The sequence below is a fragment of the Mchenga conophoros genome, linkage group LG15 (genome assembly GCF_057382185.1).
Source record: "Mchenga conophoros isolate Kocher_MC1m ecotype Shallow Benthic linkage group LG15, M_conophoros_male_GT1.1, whole genome shotgun sequence".
NCBI lineage: Eukaryota > Metazoa > Chordata > Actinopteri > Cichliformes > Cichlidae > Mchenga > Mchenga conophoros.
Window position 1 is genome coordinate 27703187 of NC_140540.1, and position 20594 is coordinate 27723780.

The 20594-nt window shown below is 41.9% G+C and overlaps 2 protein-coding genes across 2 annotated transcripts in view; one reads left to right on the forward strand and one right to left on the reverse strand.

The window, feature by feature from the left end:
* Positions 1-20594, forward strand: part of LOC146558558 (tumor necrosis factor alpha-induced protein 2-like) — a 68082-nt gene that overhangs the window by 21891 nt on the left and 25597 nt on the right. Inside the window, exons 5-11 of the mRNA XM_085246627.1 lie at positions 7007-7121; positions 7327-7449; positions 7532-7626; positions 8259-8351; positions 18797-18923; positions 19165-19293; positions 19370-19519. Of these exons, the coding sequence (XP_085102753.1) occupies positions 7007-7121; positions 7327-7449; positions 7532-7626; positions 8259-8351; positions 18797-18923; positions 19165-19293; positions 19370-19519 (832 nt within the window). The remainder of the gene's footprint in view (positions 1-7006; positions 7122-7326; positions 7450-7531; positions 7627-8258; positions 8352-18796; positions 18924-19164; positions 19294-19369; positions 19520-20594) is intronic.
* Positions 13761-15127, reverse strand: LOC146558559 (uncharacterized). Its single transcript, XM_085246633.1, has 5 exons — positions 15027-15127; positions 14716-14947; positions 14484-14627; positions 14321-14389; positions 13761-14225 (listed from the first exon to the last, which is right to left on the reverse strand). Exons 1-5 carry the CDS (start codon positions 15110-15112, stop codon positions 13863-13865), a joined length of 894 nt encoding a protein of 297 aa, XP_085102759.1. The 5' UTR covers positions 15113-15127; the 3' UTR covers positions 13761-13862.

Sequence of the window (20594 nt, forward strand, 5' to 3'; positions counted from 1 at the left end):
CACCCAGACCCAGGTGGTGTTACCCTTTTCCCTGCGGCGGGGAGAGGCAGACCGCCCCGACTCCGCAGCAGCAGGGAGGCCCCACACTCCAGACCGCAGTCGGACGGCCAACTCCTCCTCTTAGCCCCCCCGCTCCAGCAGGCCGCAGAGAATGGGGGTGAGAGAAGACTCCAAACCTCCCTCCACCCGCTCATTGTAGTGTTGATGCATGTGTGTTCTAAGGTGCATTTAAAACCCAGGAGGGCATGGAGCTACCTGCCAGAGAGCACCAGGTACATTTTATTTTGAAAGATTTAAAATGGTTCTTTAAAGAACCACTCAAAAAAGGTTCTTTAAAATGTTTTTTTTAAAGAACCATTTGAAGGACCTTTTTAAAAATGGTGTCTTTACAGTAAGACCCTGACAAAAGTATTCTCTCCGTAAAGTATAACTCTGGTGTACTTGTAGTCAGAATGATCCCAGCAATACGTCACACAGTAAGAACCTGGTCCGTGTTCTGAGGCACCTTGGAACCCACACAGGTGCTGAACTTTGTGAGGTCATCACAACACACAGCAGCTACCATTAAGAGACAGTCACGCCTTTAAACGAGGTGCACAAGTTCTGGTCCCGTTCAATGGAGTAGTCACAGTATCTGAGCCTGAGTTCAGATTTGTGTTTTAGGACTTTTTATGGTCTTTTTTTCCTCCTCCACAGAGCACAAAGTGCTTTACACAGAAAGGATCAGCTCATGTTACAGGCTGAAGAAACAATAAGAGACTTTAGCAGTTAGGTTAATTTTAGCTCATCAATAAAAAGCTAGAAGCTCTTAACTGACCAAACACTCAGTTTTATCTCACATCTATAAAGAATCCTTCCAGAAATTCCTGAATCCAGAACACCTTTTGGGTCATCCATCTCCTGTAGGGTGGTCACGCTAACAGAACCAGATACATTGTTTCATTTAATTTAGTTCAATTTTATATTTCTATCACCAAATCACAACAGTTTCCTAAAGTTAAAAACTCAATAATAAATAATAAAAAGAAAACAGAGAAAAACCCAACAATTATATGACCCTGCTTGAGCAAGCGCTTTTTGACAGTGGGAAGGAAAAACTCCCTGTTTGACAGGAAGAAACCTCCAGCAGAACCAAGCTCAGGTACACAGCCATCTGCTGTGAGCGGTGGGGGGTTATGGGAGGAAGATGGGACAAAAGACATACTGTGGGAGAGAGCTAGAGATTAATAATACCTAATGATTAAATGCAGAGAGGTCAATTTTCACATAGAGAGTGGAGATGAAACACTCAGTGCATCACGTCCTGCTGCATGCTCAATCATCCAGGTAAGAAAATCCCAAAAGGTGGATTCTGTTCATCTGGATGTTTTCAGTGGGAGAAATGACCTTGTAAACAGTATATTTGTATAATGACTGAAACTAGCACAACTGGCTGTTAAGTCAATTTCTTGATCATTAATATGCAAATTGTCAAGACCCTTGATCAACAACCACTGATAAATGGCCATGAGTACCATTCACAGAGAGTTGGGGAATGGCTGAACTCACAGCATTGTAAGATGGTGAAAAATGTACCCTTAGGCTGCCTCCTTGATTCAGAGATGGTCTTTCCCTTTTCACATAAATGGCCTCCCTGACTTCCCGCTCCCTCCTTGTCCAGGATGTGTACATCCTCATTATTGAAAGAGTGTCCAGTGGCCTGTTGGTGTGAATAGACTGCTTAGTCCTGGCCTGATGAGCTCTTCTGTGTTGCGCCACCTGCTTTACCTCTTTAGGTTGTTTGGTTTCCCCGATGTATAAATCATGGCAATCCTCCTGGTACTTGGTGGCCCAACACATTCACATTCACCAGGGAGATGCAAAGTGGCAGGTTAGCCTTCTTAAACTGTGAAATTTCCATCAGTAATGGGGGGCATTTAAAAGTTGATGTGAACCGTAAACCTACACACACTGTTCAGAATTTAAGGTCTTACTCTCATCATTCACTGGAGCACAAACTGGGTTCATCGGGACGCTACAACACAGAGCGAACACCATCCTGACAGGCAGAGCAGCCAGGAGTTTGTATCAGGAGTATCGGAATAGTTGAGACTCTTAGCACCGCGTCTCTTTGGCTTTCAAACCGCAAAACAGGCTGCGCCAAAAATTGGTCAAAACAGAAACAAAGCTATATAGTGTATGCTGTTAAGTAGCAGGAGGATTGCCATGATGTATACATCGGGGAAACCAAACAACCTCTGACTATCAAAAGGGCCTGGAAGCCTGTATGTAACTGCAGACTCAAGTGCAGAACCAAACGCAGAGACAACAGAGTAACTTTTGTACAAACATCTACATCTACAATCGTAGAGTTAAAAAAAATCCTAAACATCAACTCCATTAGCAATAACCCAATCATCCTTAATGGACGTCCTCTGGAGGAAGTACACTCTTTCAACTAACTGGGCGGCATCATCGACCAGCAACGTGGAACCGATGCAGATGTCAAGGCAAGGCTCAGCAACGCAAGAGTCGCCTTCATCCAGCTCAAGAACATCTGGCCTTCCAGAGAGCTGACCGAGACTACCAAGATCCAGAGATGGGCAGTAACGCGTTACTTTTAATGCGTTACTGTAATCTGATTACTTTTTCAAGTAACGAGTAAAGTAAGGGATTACCATTGCAAAAACGGTAATTAGATTACTGTTACTTTCCCGTAGGAATGCTGCGTTACTGCTTTACTAAAACCGTGATTTTTTTGCCAGAATGTCTCATGACAGTGACGTAAGCGAGTGCGACGTTTGTGACAACAGCTGTCTGCAGATCAACAATGGATCATATATCAAGTGCGGGAGAGAGTATGCAACGTTTAAAGCTTGGAAGTACTGACCTTACTTTGAGTTTGATTCCATAAAAAGTGACAAAAACATTAGCGTCCATTGTGGGTGGGAAGAAAACTTCTTTTTACACCGAAAAAAACCCGTAAACTTCCAAGCAAGCTCCGAGTGCGCAACGACGTAATGGGAAATTCACAGAGAAACTCGCGGATTCTTCCACTGACCGCTGTGCCACACCTGCACCAGAGCACACCTCCGCCTACCCCACTCCTGCTTTACAGGTGAAAATAGAGCACCAGGACTGCTAGTCTTTGATTTTATTTACTTTCTGCTGTGTTTTACTTGCATCTATTTGAAAGACTGAGTGCAGACACAAAAAATATTTTATTTTATGTGCTGGAATGTGCAGAAAATAGGTTTAAATGTTAAACTAATTTCTTCAAGTCAGAGAATGGTGCATATAATTTAATTTTTGCTTGATGCATAAAGTTAAAAGATTAAAACGGATAAAACAAGTTTAAAAAAAAGAGACTTTTCCATTTGATTACATTTTGTATGATGGATTATGCAGAAAAAGTAGAATTGGCTTGACAGATCTATCGTTTTATCACCTATTCAGGTTATAAATCATGTTTTTAAAAAGTAACTAAGTAACTAAGTAATTAATTACTTTTGAAAATAAGTAATCAGTAAAGTAACTGGATTACTTTTGGGGGAAGTAATCAGTAATTAGTTACTGATTACTTTTTTCAAGTAACTTGACCAACACTGCCAAGATCCGACTGTTCAACTCCAACATGAAGTCAGTCCAGCTGTATGGGGCTGAAACTTGTAAGACAAACAAACCTCAAACAGAGAAATCCAGACATTCCAGAACAGCTGTCTCAGAAGGATTCTCCACATTCGCTGGCCAGACACTATCAGTAACATAACCTATGTTGAACCTGTCAACTCCCAGTAGAGGAAGAATCAGGAAGAAAAAGAAGAACGGACAGGGAAATCTGCGCTTTCACAGATAGCACTTTATCAATAAAGAAGTGTAGGAAGTTTTCACAAATTTCCTGAGAGGACTCGACACCAACAGTCTGTGGAGCATGAAGGACCCTGTCAATAGTCTTAAATAAGACATGAGGCTTACGACAATTTGACTGAATAATAGCAGCAAAATGTTTCCTCTTAGCATCTTGTACAGTCTTCTGATAGGAATTCCAGTAGTTTTGTAATATTTGGTATGACACCTGAAGTAGATCCTTCTTCCATTTACTTTCAGTTCTCCTACACTTTCTTCTGGCAGCACAGAGTGTCTTCATTCAGCCAGGGTTCAGATTTGGCTTTAACTTACCTAAGTTTAAAAGGGGCCACCGAATCTAAAACAGTTTGGCAGACTGAGTAAAATCATGTACTCAGCTCTTCTGTATCATTACATATGGAGTCAGGAAGGCTGCAGTTCTGATTAAAAACAATAGAGAACTGACCAGCAGAGGAAGGGTTAAAAATACGACAGCATCTAGCAACAACAGGAGGAGGATTAACTTTGGTACAAGGAAGGGAAACCTCAAACAAGACAGGCTTATGATCCGACCATACAATATCACAAACCTCTAAGTTAGAGACAGGTAGATTGTGAGTTAAAACAAGATCCAACGTGTGCCCATATTTTTGGGTAGGCACAGACAAAGGTTGCACAAGATCAAAAGAGTCAATAAGATTTAAAAAGTCCTTTGCCATTGGCTTGCCAGGGCAGCACACGTGAATATTTAAGTCCCCAGTAATAAGGACATGATCATATTTTGGCATAATTTCAGCCAACAGATCAGAAAAGTCATTTAAGAAGTCCTTATTGTATTTTGGGGGTCTGTAACCCACAGCACAGAGCACTGTGTGACAGCAACCTAGCTCAAACACACTCAGTTCAAAGCTACTAGGTGATGTTGATAAGGACAGTGGTTTACATTTATACTGCTTCTTAAAAACAACTCCTGCTCTGCCTGATATTCGAGGAGAGTTTAAAAAGCAGCAGTCATCTGGTAAGAGATCTATGAAAACGCTGGACTCACCGGCCCTCAACCATGTCTCAGTTATACAGAGGAAATCCAATCCTTGGGTCATAAAAAAATCCTTTAAAATAAAAGTTTTATTACTCAGCGATCTAGTGTTCATCAATCCAAATCTGGTGGAGGTCAGCGTGTTCTTGGCTGACTGCGAGACCCGACACAGCGGCCGCAGGTTCTGTAGGTTTGCACCGCGCCGACGAAGATGAGGGAAAATCTTTCGCGGCTGGGACATCTGATCCGAGCCAACAACGGGCACCAGCCAGGCATCGATGGGCTCCAGAGAGCATGGAGAAAAGACATGGCGAAGCACAGATCCACGTTCGTTCCAAGGAGCTGGGGAAGAGCGCACCAAGTATGGCTTAAGTTTCACGAGCAGACAGCTGCGTTTGCCTCGGCGTCTGAAACGCTTTCGCTGTGAGGCTGGGGCCAGGGTCCAACAAAGGTTAGCTGGTATCCCAGATACCGCGCGCCGCACGCCGCACGAGGCCGCTTTGTAAGGCGCTCATATCACCAGTGGCGAGACCCGCGTTGTAGGTGGCGGTCCTGGCGTTCACATCAGTTTTCTCTGATGGACTCTCCATCCACAAATGCACATTGGCCAAGAGTTGGGAATGTCTACTAATGTCCGTAGACTCATCAAGTTGCAATGCAAACCTCCCACTGAAGCGTATCTTCTCCAAAACCACACTTTTGATGTCTGCAGACATGTCATCAATACGTCTGGCAATTGTGTTATCTGAGAGCAGGACTTTTTCGGGGGCTATTTCTTTAACTGCATCAGGTCCGAGCATCTCATTCACAATGGCTTTGCAGGCAGGTAGAGTATTAATGTCTCTACTACGGTGTGGTTTTTTTGCTATAAGTTCAGCCACTAAGTGGCTAGCTTTGAGAGCTCTTTCAGACACCTTTGTGTTTTTTCTCAGTAAAGTTGTTTCTCAGCGTGTTCAAGCAGGCAAACAAAATAGTCTCTGTTCTTGTTTTGAAGTGAGGGATGTTTTGTGTGGAAATGGCGTTTGAGCTTGCTTGGGACCATGGTACTGTTTGAGAGCTTTTCTCCACACACCAAACATAACGGAGTCGGTGCAGTCGGATCTCCAGTGAAAGCAAATCCGAATGAAAGATAACTTTCGCTGTATTGCCGCGAGCTCACCGTTTTTGCTTTCTTTTGACTAGCGCTCGTACTAGGCTCTTCTGGATTAGAATTTTTTGGACCAATTAATTAAAATTAAATAATTTCCCACGGCACACCTGACAATCTCTCATGGCACACCTATGTGACACGGAACAGTGGTTGGAAAACACTGGGTTACCTGATCCAGCCGTAACTACATGCTTTATCAAAAAGGAAAGTTTGAAGCAAACTTTCAAACTTGCCTTTCCTTTTCCTAGTTTTAAGACTATAGTCTTAAAAGTAGAGATAGTGCCTGTCTCCTAAATACAAACTGGAAGCTGGTTCCACAGAAGAGGGCCTGAAAACTGAAGGCTCTGCCTCCTATTCTACTTTTAAATACTCTAGTAACAAAAAGTAAGCCCACAACAGATCATTTGCCTCCTATCCAAGAATACTCCTCTGTCACACCATCCCTCTGCATGTCCTCCTTCAGTACATCCTCCTCTGAAGTCTTGCTCTTCTCCTTCTGCCTGGTAACTGTATCTCCAGCCTCCACGCTCCCTCCTCTCCACATGCTCAATGCAGCTCATTTGTGATCCTGTCTATACTGCTCTCTGAAAATCTTCACCTCTGTCTCCTGTCTTTTTGTCAGTGCTACTGTCTCCAAAGCATACATCACAAAAACACTCAGATATGGTCATTATGTTTGTAGCCTCTGCCACAGCCGCCTCTGTTAGGTGGCTGGTTTCTGGAACCTGTCTAAGGACTGGGACAGGGCTTTCCTGTAGTGCAGAGTTGGTGTGGAGCCAACTGGTCAATTTTGTTAGTGTATGTACACTCGTTATTTATAGACACCAGGTCTATGAATAACGAGTGTAGAGGAACTTTGTAGACTCTCCATAGGCTCCTGTTGTTAGTCTTTTTCTTTTGTTCATTCTTCTGTTATTCACATTAGTATTTGTGTACTTTTGCAATGCCAGAGTTGACGAGTGGTGTAATCTTGAATGTCTGTTGTTTCATTGCAGTGAAATCCTGGAACATACGGAGCTGGATGGACAGATAAAGGTGCCCTGTCTGGGTTCTCTGCTCCCGCAAAATGAGCTGAAGCTGCTGGAGGAGCAGTACCTGACCCACAAAGAGGTAAAGAGCAGCAAGAACTGATGCTGCTGTCGGGTCAACTCAGTTCTGTCCCCCCATGTTAAAACTGTTGAGGGTGGCTTCTCGCTTTGGCCTGATGGTCGGCTTTCTGCTGGGGTGATTACATAGAGAACCCAGACTCTATGATAACTCAACAGCGTCTGATTATAATTTGTAGAACAAATGTGAAGTGAAACGTTTTCTTTAGGAAAAGGTGAAGCTGTGGCTGAACACTGCCCTGAAGAAGGAACAAGAGAACTGGCTGAGTGGAAGGACACCCGAAATCATCGATGGTTATTACTTCAGTTGTCTGGCTGTAGACGTCATACAGGTGAGGCTCAGGTGAGACCCATTGTGCAGGTGAGGCTCGGTCTGTGTTAAGTTGATTAGTGTTGTGATGTTTGTGTTTTCAGGTGATGACCGGTTCCCTGTCTGAGTTCAGCTGTGCCATCAAAGACAAGAGAAAAGCTCAGAGGCTCACAGTTCAGCTTGAGAACTTCATGTACAGGTACAGTCGTACTATGTGGTTCGCTAATCTTGAACTTACTTTTTATGTTACGGCATCATTCCTCCCATGCTCACTGAATATTTACTACAAATATATAACTTAATGCTGTCAGCATTAATCCCGTTAACATGAAGTTAACGCCATAACGGCATTAACATGACAAATCTCCGTTAGCGAGTTAACGCGGATCGCCCTGTGCGAGGGCTGCATGGCGTCAACGTGTTAACGTTGTTACCTTGTTAACGCATTAGCACCCTGCAGCCCCTTGCACGGGGCGATCCGTGTTAACTTGCTAATGGAGCAACGATAATGTGGTTATGGCGTTAATGTCATTTTAACGAGATTAACACTGACAGCACTAATATAACTATATTGTAACGTTTTCCACTTTAAATAAAAATGGTAGAGCTCAGCAATAAATTGTTCCACAAACTTATTTAAATAAAATTCTTCATAAAGCCTTCACTGCTTGTTCACATTTTCCATATTAAAATTGATCTTCAGTCAATATTTGAAGTCTGTTTTTGACCTGAAAAAAATGCAGACATGTAAATGACGTCTGATTGACACCCAGATGTGTAACAAATGTATGTGTGTGTGTGTGTGTGTGTGTGTGTGTGTGTGTGTTTCAGCTATGTGAAGTGTGTGGAAGAGTTTGTGAAGGGAAACCATGGTAATGTCCGCTCGGTGATCAAAGCTCAGCTGGTCTGCGAGCAGCAGCTCAGGTGAGGTCACCTGTTCAGTTCTCAGACACCTGAGTCTTTGAAAGTCTTCCAAACAGAGTGGACTAGATCACATGACCTGTCTAAGGACCAAGGATAGAGTAGGATTAGATCTACCTAACTTTCAGCACTACTTCTTAGCCAACAGGCTTCAATTTATCTCAGGATGGCTAAAACATACCTACATCAAGCGACATGAATGCTTTAAAAGCATCCACATCAGCTCTCTGACAGCATGGGGGGAGTTTCTAAAATTGACACAGTCTTCATTAATCCCATGCAAATGTAGCACCCCGGTGAGGGAATGGCCACATTAATATTATTTTGTGTAAAACACTTGTGTTATGGGACATTTTTCATTACTATATGTACTCATTTTCAGTTACTTTAAAAGAATAGAAACCCATGTAAAAGGGAGTCATTTTATGTTAGAAAGCAGTAAGGGCGGAACGTTGGTGGCTGCTCTAGGGTTTCGGGGTGCAGTAAGTGGAGCCCACCTTCTGCTGCTTCCTCAGACACGTTCTAGAGGAAAACAGAGATGCATTGTGTCTTCCTTACTCCACTCTTCACCTGCTTTTACAGGTTGGTAAATGGTGTTTGTACTGAAAAAGTTGTTTATTGTTACCACAGTTACCCATGGTAATGTGAATGAGAGAATTTAAGGCGGTCCGCCTGAGTTACTTACAGTGTTGTGCAAGTTACTTTGAAAAAGTAATTAATTATAGTTACTAGTTACTTCTTCAAAAAAGTAACTGAGTTAGCAATTGAGTTACAATATTCTAAAAGTAATTAATTACATGAAAAGTAACTATTGCGTTACTTTAAAAAAAACGTTTAACCCCCTGGGTCCAGGGTATAATTGGCCATTTTTAACTACTTTTGATTTTCCCTCCACATTTTACCTTTAAAAACTATTTACTTTGCCTTGTGTTAATTCCAGTTCTTTTGATTCTTAGGGCCAAGAAAACACAGCTCAAAAGTGGTCTTTTACTTTAAAAAATGATCTTTATTTACATTTTCTGGAATATGGAGACCTGAGCACACAGCACACAGCCCCAGGTCTGAAGCACAAATGGAAGCCTAGTTATTTATATACTTGCTCTCATGTCACACCACACTTTAAGTTTCGATCAAACAGCCTAGTTGGTTTCACTTTCACTTCATTTTAGCTGCAAAAGCACGCTCTGCAACAGCAGCACTTTTTGGCACAGAGTGTACTCAGAGTTAGGCCTTTCTCATATGAAGCAATATAATCAGCATATAAACATTTGATATGATAAATTTAACGTCAACACTTGTTTGGTATCATCCTTTTCAGCACAACGTCCCATGTCTGAATTTACAGTCATGTTTTCATTTTGACACACTGTATTAACACAATTGATCTATAATCAGACAAAAAACATAAAATCATAGTAGAAAAAGTTATTTTTTACTGTAACAACCACAAACATGTTGTCATGAAACGCTGTGTGGCAGGCAGGAGTAGGACCCAAGATGCAGGCACTCAGACGCGAGGGATGAACTCAAAAAACTCAGCTTTATTTGCTGACAGGGGAAAAGCATACAAAACTAAACTGGGAAAATATAAACTTACACTTGACAGAGAGGCACACGAGGAAACACACAGCTTGAGGCAGTGGTTCCCACACACACACACACATTGCCACACACACAAACACATCCTCCAACCACACATACCCATATTTTCAGGGGGTGGCTGTAGCTCAGGTGGCAGAGCAGGTCAGCCACTAATCAGAAGGTCGGTGGTTCGATCCCAGGCTGCATCCTGGCTGCATGCCAAATATCCTTGGGCAAGATACTAACCCCATGTTTGCCTACTGGTGGTGGTCAGAGGGCCCGGTGGCGCCTGTGTCCGGCAGCCTCGCCTCTGTCAGTGCGCCCCAGGGCAGCTGTGGCTACAATGTAGCTTGCTATCGCCTGTGGGTGGATGACTGAATGTAGTGTAAAGCGCTTTGGGGTCCTATGGACTAGAAAAGCGCTATACAAATGCAGGCCATACCCATATTTTGCTCCATTGCGGTTTATTTCACACCTCAAGCATTTAGTAAACAATTAAGCAAATACAAGTAATCTGCAATAAGTTACAGGTAGTAATAAAATAAACTACTAACTCTTTTAGGCTATGTCAGCACCTACACGGGTATTTTTGAAAACACAGCTGTTTCGTCCACACGTAAACGGCGTTTCGAATCACCGAAAACTGAGATTTTTTAAACTCCTTTTTTGCGTTTACGCGCGGACGAGGAATACAGAGTTCGCCAATCAACGTCAAAGGTATGTGCCTTTTTTCACGTCACGCTGTGCGCCACGTTATTGTTTACATGAGGTGAATTGCAGAATGGGAGATAGAGACAAAATACTGTTACTATTAATCTTCAGGTTTTACACGCTTAAATATACACACGCAGTTACTGTCCCTCCATTTACAAAGGCAGAGGCGTCACAGTGTGATTATTTTACGTGTAGTTGTTTTTTTTCATGTGTAATAATAGTCAACATTGCTATCAATACATTTTTCAAATGGAACAGAAAACAAAAGCAGTGCACAGTAAACACCGGAGCCCAAGAACACAGCCCAAACACAGTTCAGTTCAGGCAGCCGACCGTGCGGACGGCAATGGCGGCGGCGGCGTGGAAACAGATCAGGGGGCTGGCTGTGCGGACGGCGGCGGCGACGAAGGAGGCTTGGAGGCTGGACCAGACGAGGATGAAGGTTCGGAGGCTGGACCAGACGAGGATGAAGGCTCGGAGGCTGGACCAGATGAGGATGAAGCTGCTGATGGCTGGACCAGATGAGGAGGAAGCTGCTGATGGCTGGACCAGATGAGGATGAAGCTGTTGATGGCTGGGCGGGCCCCTCAGACCCTCCAGCGGAGGCAGGTTGCTGGACGGGCCCTCCGGAACCCCCAGTGGAGACGAGGAAGTGCTGGCCAGGCCCTCCCGAGCTTCCAGCAGGAGCAGATGCAGAGCCAGAGGGTGTGGGGACCCCTGGCTGAACATTAGGCTGACTAGGTGGGTGAGTGTGTGGCTGACCAGGGAACTGAATTGCTACAAGGGACTGAACTGAAGTCTGAAGTGGCACAGGGGACTGAACTGAAGTCGACTCAGCTAATGGTTCATATAGGGGTTGTTTTTGTGTGTGTGTGTGTGTGTGTGTGTGTGTGTGTGTGTGTGTGTGTGTGTGTGTGTGTGTGTGTGTGTGTGTGTTGATATTTTAGAATATCAACAAATTAAATACATAGTAAAAAAGAAATTTAAACCCAGTCGAATCACAAACACCACCAAGTGTGGTACAGTTTCTTACTCTTAAAACCCCAAATTACTGTCCAAAATATACAGAATGCTTTCTAAAACATATGAATCAATATCACTTCCTATTGCAAAATGGGAAATAGATTTATCAGTCAACTTAGACTGAAACTTCTGATCTCAGGTATGCATAAAAACCTTTCATTTAAATAGAAATTCCATTCTGCAATTAATTCAATACAAAACATTACATACTGTAGAGTGCACTATACGGGTCATCGGATGCTCACATTGTCAAGCCAATACACCAGACAATTATATTCACGCTCTTAGGTCCTGTCCACCAGTTTAGAAGTTTTGGTGCGGAATATGTGAAGACTTATCAGCGTCTGAAATGTGACAGCAAAACACAATAAAATACAAACGAGTGAGAACAGAAGAGTCAATAAACGCATTCAAAAGTGATTTACTCAAGCAAGAATGGGAGATGCTGTATAAGGAAAAAAATATTGATAAAGCTTATGAGATTTTTTTAGGAAAATTTAAACTGTTATATAATAGTCATTGCCCAGTAAAGAAATATAGTAAAAAACAAAAATATGCAGAGTGCCCATGGATTACAAAAGGATTGCAAAATGCATGTAAGAAGAAAAATACCTTATACAGAGAATTTATAATGAACAGAAGTACAGAAGCTGAAAATAAATACAAGAAATATAAAAATAAATTAACGAGTATTTTAAGGTCATGTAAAAAGGAATACTATGAAAAATTACTGATTATGAATAAAAATAATATTAAAGGGATCTGGAAAACATTAAATACCATCATCAAAAAGGGCTCGGGGCAGGCAGACTATCCTTCGTATTTCGCAAATAATGATAGAAATATTACTAATATGAGAGATGTGGTAAATGAGTTCAATAAATTCTTTGTAAGTGTTGGGCCAGACTTGGCTGAAACAATTCCTGATATAACAGATTCTGTAGAGAAAGAAACTAGACTCATTGACCGCAATCCTCATTCAATGTTCTTAACGGTGGTGGAAGAAATGGAAATCATTGATATTGTTGGGAAATCACAAACAAAAAACTCTACAGACTCTGACGACATTGATATGGAAATCGTTAAGAGAGTGATAGAGGGCATTTCCAAACCCTTAACACACATTTGCAATTTGTCCTTACAAACTGGTACATTCCCAAAACAAATGAAAACAGCTAAAGTAACACCACTGTTTAAAAATGGTGACAGACACCAATTCACAAATTATAGGCCTGTCTCTCTACTTTCTCAATTTTCAAAAATACTGGAAAAAGTCTTTAGTAATAGACTTGACAAATTTATAGATAAACACAAAATAATAATGGATAGTCAGTATGGTTTCAGATCAAATAGATCAACATCATTGGCATTAATGGAACTGATCGAAAATATCACCAACAATATAGATAAAAGTTAGTGTATTCATTGACCTAAAAAAAGCTTTTGACACAATTAATCATGACATATTACTTGATAAACTGGAGTACTACGGCATTAGAGGAGTGGTGTTAGAATGGGTAAAGAGTTATTTGAGAGACAGGCAGCAATTTGTGAAAATTGGGGAATATCAATCAGAGTGTATGGACATTGTTTGTGGAGTTCCGCAGGGGTCAGTATTGGGACCAAAGCTGTTTATCCTCTATATCAATGATATATGCAGAACATCAGATATATTACAGTTTATTCTATTTGCAGATGATACAAATATTTTTTGTGCTGGAGAGAACTTACAGCAGCTTTTGGAAATTGTCACACAAGAAATGATTAAACTGAAAACATGGTTTGATAGAAATAAGCTATCATTAAATTTGGAAAAAACTACATTTATGTTATTCGGAAATTGTAAAAAAGATGCAGGAGCAAAATTATTAGTAAACAATGTTGAAATAGAGCAAGTTTCGGATACAAAATTTCTGGGTGTGATAATAGTAGGGATGGGTATCGTTTAGTTTTTATCCGATACCGGTGCCAAAACGGTACTTTTGAAACGGTGCCGGTGCTTAAACGGTGCTCGAACCGGTGCTTAAAGAATAAAGAACACAAACTTCGTCCAAAAACCTCGTGTTTTTATTTTCCCCAGTAATTTTTTTAAGCAAAATTATAACAAAGTTAGCCCTTTCTGTCAATAAAACATAACGTCTTTGGAACCAGTGCTTAAACAATTGAAAACAAACTTTGTCATGAAACCTGTGATGTTTAGCAGTTTTTTTGCAAGAAGATAATCATATTAGCCTTTTCTGGAGCTATACGGCATCGCTCTTGGCTGATGGCATGCCCAGCACAAAAGAAAACACTTTCAGAAGGCGTTGATGAGGCTGGGACACACAAGTATTTTTCTGATAGGGCAGATAAATTGGGGAGTGTATCCCTCTTACTCCACCACCAGGCCACAGGGTCTTGTCCAGAGGTAATTCCTGGCAGTCTTTTGTATATTTGAAGCTCCTTATGTACCTGCTCTGTGATTGAGGGGACTCTACCCGCTTGAGAAGCAGCCTGTTGAAGTTCTCTGTCTTCATCCTCAAACAGTTTTTCTAAGGGTGACTTCTGGACCTTACTTAGCTGAAAAACAACAAAAAAAGATGTGTGAGGTTTGCAAAATAAATAAAGATCACTTTTAGAATGTAGTGGTTGTGTTAGAAAAAATCTGAAATTACATATTTTTCTGGCTTGTCCATGTCAGCATCATCCACCTCGCTGTGTGCTTTGGGGTCCTCAGTGGGAGGCTATGGACACACAGATAGTAAAAGAGCATTCCTTCAACATAGAAACTACATCATGATGCAAAAGGACAAGATTGTACACACACAATGAAAATACCTGCGCAACTGCTACTGTGGCATTTGCAACTGCTGCCTTCTCCAACCTGTCCCAGATGTCAGTAGCTGCCTCACCAGCTAGCCTGCCTTTAAAACGTGGGTCCATCATCGTGGCCTCCTTCAGAAATTTCTGAAGGTTTTCATCCTTTAAGTAAAACAAGATATAACATAGGAGCTGATACTGAAAAAAGGTAACCCTATTTTCCATGCGCATTGACATTGTCTGCAAATACCTGATATCTTTTCTGCAGACTACCCCAGACTTTCTCTTTTATTGAAGAGGTGAAAACACTGTCTTCATCACATCGGCTGAAATGTGCCTCCAGCTTGGCCAGGATGGGGATGATTTGGCTGCATGTGGGTGACTTGTCACTTGAGACACACATGGTTGACGTGTACAGGACTTGCATGCACTTAATAAACTCCTCTGCCTTGATTAAATCAGTGTGTGTGAACCTTTCTAGTCTGTTGAAAAATATTCACAATGTTAAAGGTAAATGACGTTATTTAGCTCTTGCAAGTGATGCTCATGTCATTCACTTACTTGTCCTTCTCCATAGGCTTCCTCAGCCGTTGATCCAGAGCAGCTGCCTGGATTGCATCAAACTGCTCCATAAATCTCTCCACCATTAGGAAGAGAGAATTCCAGCGCGTCTTAACGTCAAGAATTACATTATGCTCTGGCAAATCTAAAGCACAGATAGACACAAACATTTTTTTAAATTACTATAAAAAAGGTAATATGAATAACAATACTTCTTGATATGTAACTGCATGTGCTACTTACTCAGGATTCGCTGCTTTTCTCTGAGCACAGTTTTGCTCAAGGATGAACGTTTGAGCCACACCACAACTGAACGGATTTTGGCACACCAGCTGGAAACTGCAGGAATGTCATACACCTTTTGTGCGGCCAGGTTGAGGGTATGAGCAAAGCATCCCACTTTTAAAAAGTCCAATTTTTTCAAAGCAACATCCATGTTGCAGGCATTATCTACAGTGGCAGCAATTATTTTCCCTCCCAAGTGAAATTGCTCCACAACGCTTGATATTTCTTTAGCGACAACTGGACCTGTTTGTGACTCATAAACTGCTTCAGTGCTGAGCACATTCTGCTTCATTTTGCCTTTGTAGATGTAGTGAACAGTCACTGTGAGGAAATGGTCCTGAGCAATACTGGTCCATCCATCACAGGTGATAGCGACCTTGTTAACCTGTGCCAAATTCTGGATGAGGTTGCTTTTCTCCACACAATACCAAGCAGGTATAAGTGTGTTGGATAGATCATCCCTGGATGGGGGCTGATACCTCGGATTAAGGGCAGAGGACATCTCCCTGAATTGAAGAAAAAAAACAAAACAAAAAAGAAAAAAAAACATAACTCACCTTTTATTCAAATATAGTTTACTTATAAAATTTAGAGAAGACTTACAAAGCTAAGCAGCTATGAACATATTAACCTTTACAGTATTATGCAGTCTATTTTTTATGTCAGAGTAATACAACATTTTTCACCTGAATGATGGTGACTCCACCGTTGAAAATGGATGGAGATCTTTGACTATAAATTTTGTCACTGCCCTGTGAATTTCGTCCACTTTTTCTTTCGTCATTTTAGCCTTTTTGGCCAGGATGAAGGGAGTATCTGCCATCAAACAAGAAGAAAGCCGCATGTAACTACGACGGTGTTTGCTAGTTCACCTTACATGCATTAATTTAATAACGTGGTTAGCCTACTCAACTTAAATTACACACGAACAACATTAAGATACTCACCCAGAGAAGAACGGGTGCTGCTGCCATCATCATCATCAGTTATCATTTCCGCTACACTGGCGGCAGGGCTAGGGGCCGGACTCTCCTCTTTGGGTTCTTGGATGTTGCTAACTCCGAGAACAGGCACCGCAGCAGATGTGCTAGGTGTGCTGTCTTGCTGCAAGTTATCAAATGCGGTGCATTTCTCGGCTTTTAAAAAAACGCTATGCGACGCCATGTGTTTCATTAGATTTGAGGTGTTACCTCCTTTGCACATTATTACCTTTAAGCACTTGTTGCAGACTGCTGAGTTTATATCTTTTGCTGTGAAGTACAGCCACACTCTCGAGCGCTTCGCCTTCGGCATTTTAGCTCCGCTCTAAAGAAAAAACCGTACATACCTGGGCCCGCCTACTATCCTGGGAAAGGAAGTGATTGGCTAGATTTCTCAGGGGAAAAAAGCACCGAAATGAAGCACCGAATTGTGCGCTGCTTTTCGGTCTGGTTACTACCGTTTATGTCAGAACCGGTTCCACAATGGCACCGGACACCGGTACCCATCCCTAGATAATAGATAACAAAATCTGCTGGAAACCTCACATAAAGCATATACAAGCCAAACTGTCAAGAAGCATCTCCGTACTAAGTAAAGTTAAATATTTTTTGCCTTCCAAATCACTCCGGGTACTTTATTGTTCACTTATATTGCCATATTTGGAATACTGTGTGGAAATTTGGGGAAACACATATAAAACTGCACTTCAACCAATATGTAAAATTTAAAAAAAAGCAATCAGGATGATTAATAAAGCAGGATTTAGAGACCATACTAACATCATGTTTTTGAAATTAAAAATACTGAAGTTTATGGATCTTATAAAATATAAAACTGCAAAAATTATGTACAAGGCCAGATACAATATGTTACCAGGAAATATACAGAGGATGTTCTATGACAGAGAAGGAGACTATGAATTGAGGGGGAAATTGAATCTAAGGATTCTTAAAGCACGGTCAAAGGTTAAAACCTTTTGTGTCACTATTTATGGGGTAAAACTGTGGAATAGTTTTACTATAGATCTACAGCAATGCTCAGGAATTAGTAAGTTCATGAAAATACTTCGAAAACTGATTTTGGAAGAATATGATACCGATAAAGATGATCACCCATTGTATGTATAAAAATATCAAATTATATCCAAATTATATCAATCATGGTAGCCAAGTTTATATAGGTTCTCCTCGTGTATCGTGTGGAGTATGTGATGATGGGAATTAGGTGAATTATGTGGGATCAATAAGATGTTGAGCAGGGGTAGGAATTAATAAGTATGTTCATACTTCTTCCTACTCCTTTTCAGACCAAACATTGTTACATTATGTCAGACGATTTTGTTTTATTTCATTATATATTTTTTGTTTATCTGAACACATACGTGTGTGTGTGTGTATCTACATATATATTCGTATCTGTAAAAGGAAATATATATATATACACACTACATGTGTGTATATATTGTTTTTTGTTTTATATGTCTGAAACAAATAAAGATACAATACAATACAATACAATACAATACATTCCAACTTCCCCATTAGTGTGCTTGTTGGGCAACTTAGAATATGTCACAACGTATTGGGGGGTCATAGTTTGGTCCCAACTTCGCTGTTATGATTGATGTGGGGGTAGGGACAGGCTTGGGGCGTCGGGGGATTCCCTAGGGACGTCTTCCTTGGAGGACATCAGGAATATTTCAGAGTCATTTAATAAAAATCTGATGAAACATTCGTCTCTATATCAGGACTTTATCTGTCATCCACTGTGATCACCTTCTGTTTTCTTTCATTTCTACAACACCGTGAAAATAAAAGGGAGGTTTGCGTGCTTCGTACACCCCCGTTCTCAGGGCAGGTGGGCTGGGAGGAGGAGGTCTGGGTTGTGGGGCCTCCCTGCTACTGCGGAGTTGGGAGCGGTCTGCTTGTCTCCAACCCAAGGGAAAAGGGTAACACCTCCGGGGTCTAGGTGCAGTTTCCCCCTCTAGTGGCGAGGGTACCTGGACCTGGGGTATAGAGTATGTTTGGAGAGTGTGATTGTGTGTACAGTGTCTATTTTTGTCTGTCTCCACATTGGGTGAGTGCTGAGTATTTGCATATGTGTGCATGAGGGACATACAGGACAGGCGGCAAAAAAAAATGACATGACCTGGATCACATGACCTGCAGATCTGACTGATAGCACTGATAGAGAGAGTTAACCATTTTGTCTTCTTACAGCAGAGACTTGCTTATATTTAGTCATCCATTGCTTTTATTTCAGATACAGAAAATAAAGAATTATATTTCATATCTGTCCACAGGAGTTTGCCTCACATTTAAATGGTAGAGGACTCGCAGAGGAAACAAAAATAAAAATTTTATCATGATGTTACAGCCTGACTTCTTCCTACTGTTTATCTTTGTTGGTCTATTTTTAACAGTGAATCATTTTATTGTTGCTGTTTTGGCGAGCTGTGTGATCATGAGCTCTGCTGCTGACTGGTTCTCTCTGCTCGTCTTTAGGGATTACATCACAGCTGAAACAGGAAATCTGTCTCAGGAGCAGAAGCATGGCTGTCTGAATGCGCTGTCTGCCCTGAGGGATTGTGGGTACAGATATCTCACCTGTTCTCTTCACATTAGACTGAAGGTATGAATACTGTACTGCAGTAGTAATATTCAGAAACCTGCACATTAACAGAAGTCCTTAAATCAAATCCTCCTGGAAATCCTGTCACAGAGGTTTTCAAAGTGTTATCGTGAAACGTTGCATTATTCACCTGAAGCTTGTTCTGATAAACGTCTTTATGTCGCTAAGAGCACTGCTCACATCTCATGGTTTGAAGATCTGACAGTTTCATGTTTAGGGCATTTATTTCTGGAAATGACAGAAGGTGTGTTGGAGTCAGCTGTGGATGCCGCGATGGCTGAATGGCTCACTTCCTCTCGTCGACTTGCTCCTGGACTCTCTGAGCCAACAACTGGTTGACCTGACTGACCTGAAACCAGTCTGCAGAGAGGTGAAATGCCTTCATACCTCTGTATCTGTCTGCACACCTGTCTGTCTGTCTGTTTGACCCCACTGTGTGTCTGCAGTTGCTCCTTTGTGACCTGCATCAGGATGTGGTCCTTAAGTATGTGAAGAGGATGATGAAGACCAAGATGAAGAGCAAGGAGCAGCAGACTGCCGGAGCTCAGCGGATGATTGAAGACGCCAAAAAGATCAACAGCTTCTTCTCTGAGGAGGTGAGACAGGTGCACCCTCACATAGGTGTGCTCACCACCAGGCTGTCTCAGTTAGTTCACTCTTCAGTAATACTGTGCTAGTACTGCAATACTGTTAATGCGTTAAGGCATCTGGGAAGGATCTCAAAACTGGATTATAGATGCCATACAGTTGGTGTCATAAGCCCCGGCCTCTATTCAAAGATGGTCATTCACTCTGGACATAGATGGCTTCTTTCACTCCTCTGTCAAACCATCTTTCTTCTTGAGACCACGCCCACTCACATCCTGGGCCATTTGACCTCAGTAAGTCACATGATAGGGTGGGGCAAGGTCTCATAAAGGGTTCACCTGAAACCTTGGCTGATTGTCACCCAAACCTGTTTTCACGCCTTGGCTCGTGTGATTAGGCAGAGGATCAATAGGGGGTCCATGACCCTTTTTGGGACACTCAATGGGGCTTAAAAATCTGGGACTCCACCGTTTGCTCTTAGAACTGAAGAAGCTTCTTGGATGAAATGTCTTTAAGAAACTTAAAGTCCAGATGCTTTTTAGGCCAAGAAGTAAAATTATTAACAAGATAATCAACCTCTGTTGGAGTAGCGTTCAGGTAGGTATTCTGTGCTGGTACAGAAGATGATAACAGTGGGGTTAATAAATTTGGCCAGATTTCTAGAAATGAAATCTGCTCCACCAAAAGTGTGATGCATGCTGTGTCACGGTCGGACGGTCCTCCCCGGACGACCCTGCTTGTCTATGTATGTGTGTGTGAGTGTGTGTGTTCGCTTCTCCCTCTCTCTCCCCGGTCCTCAAAGCCGTGTTTACGGATGTGCGCGCTGTAGGGAAGGCGTGACCTGGCGACTTTCGTCATCAAAGGTCCCTTCTCGCTGTCGCAGGCCCACCAGCGTCTGATTACCTGGCCAGCTGTTGGCAATCATCCTTCTTTGCCATTCGGAGGTATTTAACCTGGGCTTGCGGCGACAGTCACGTGGGATTATTACTCCAAACTGGTAGAATCTTTGCGAGAAGTGTGCTTTTGTTATTCGGCTAGCGAGTTTGCTAATTGTGGATTTTGTGGATTTCCTTCTTCCTCCAG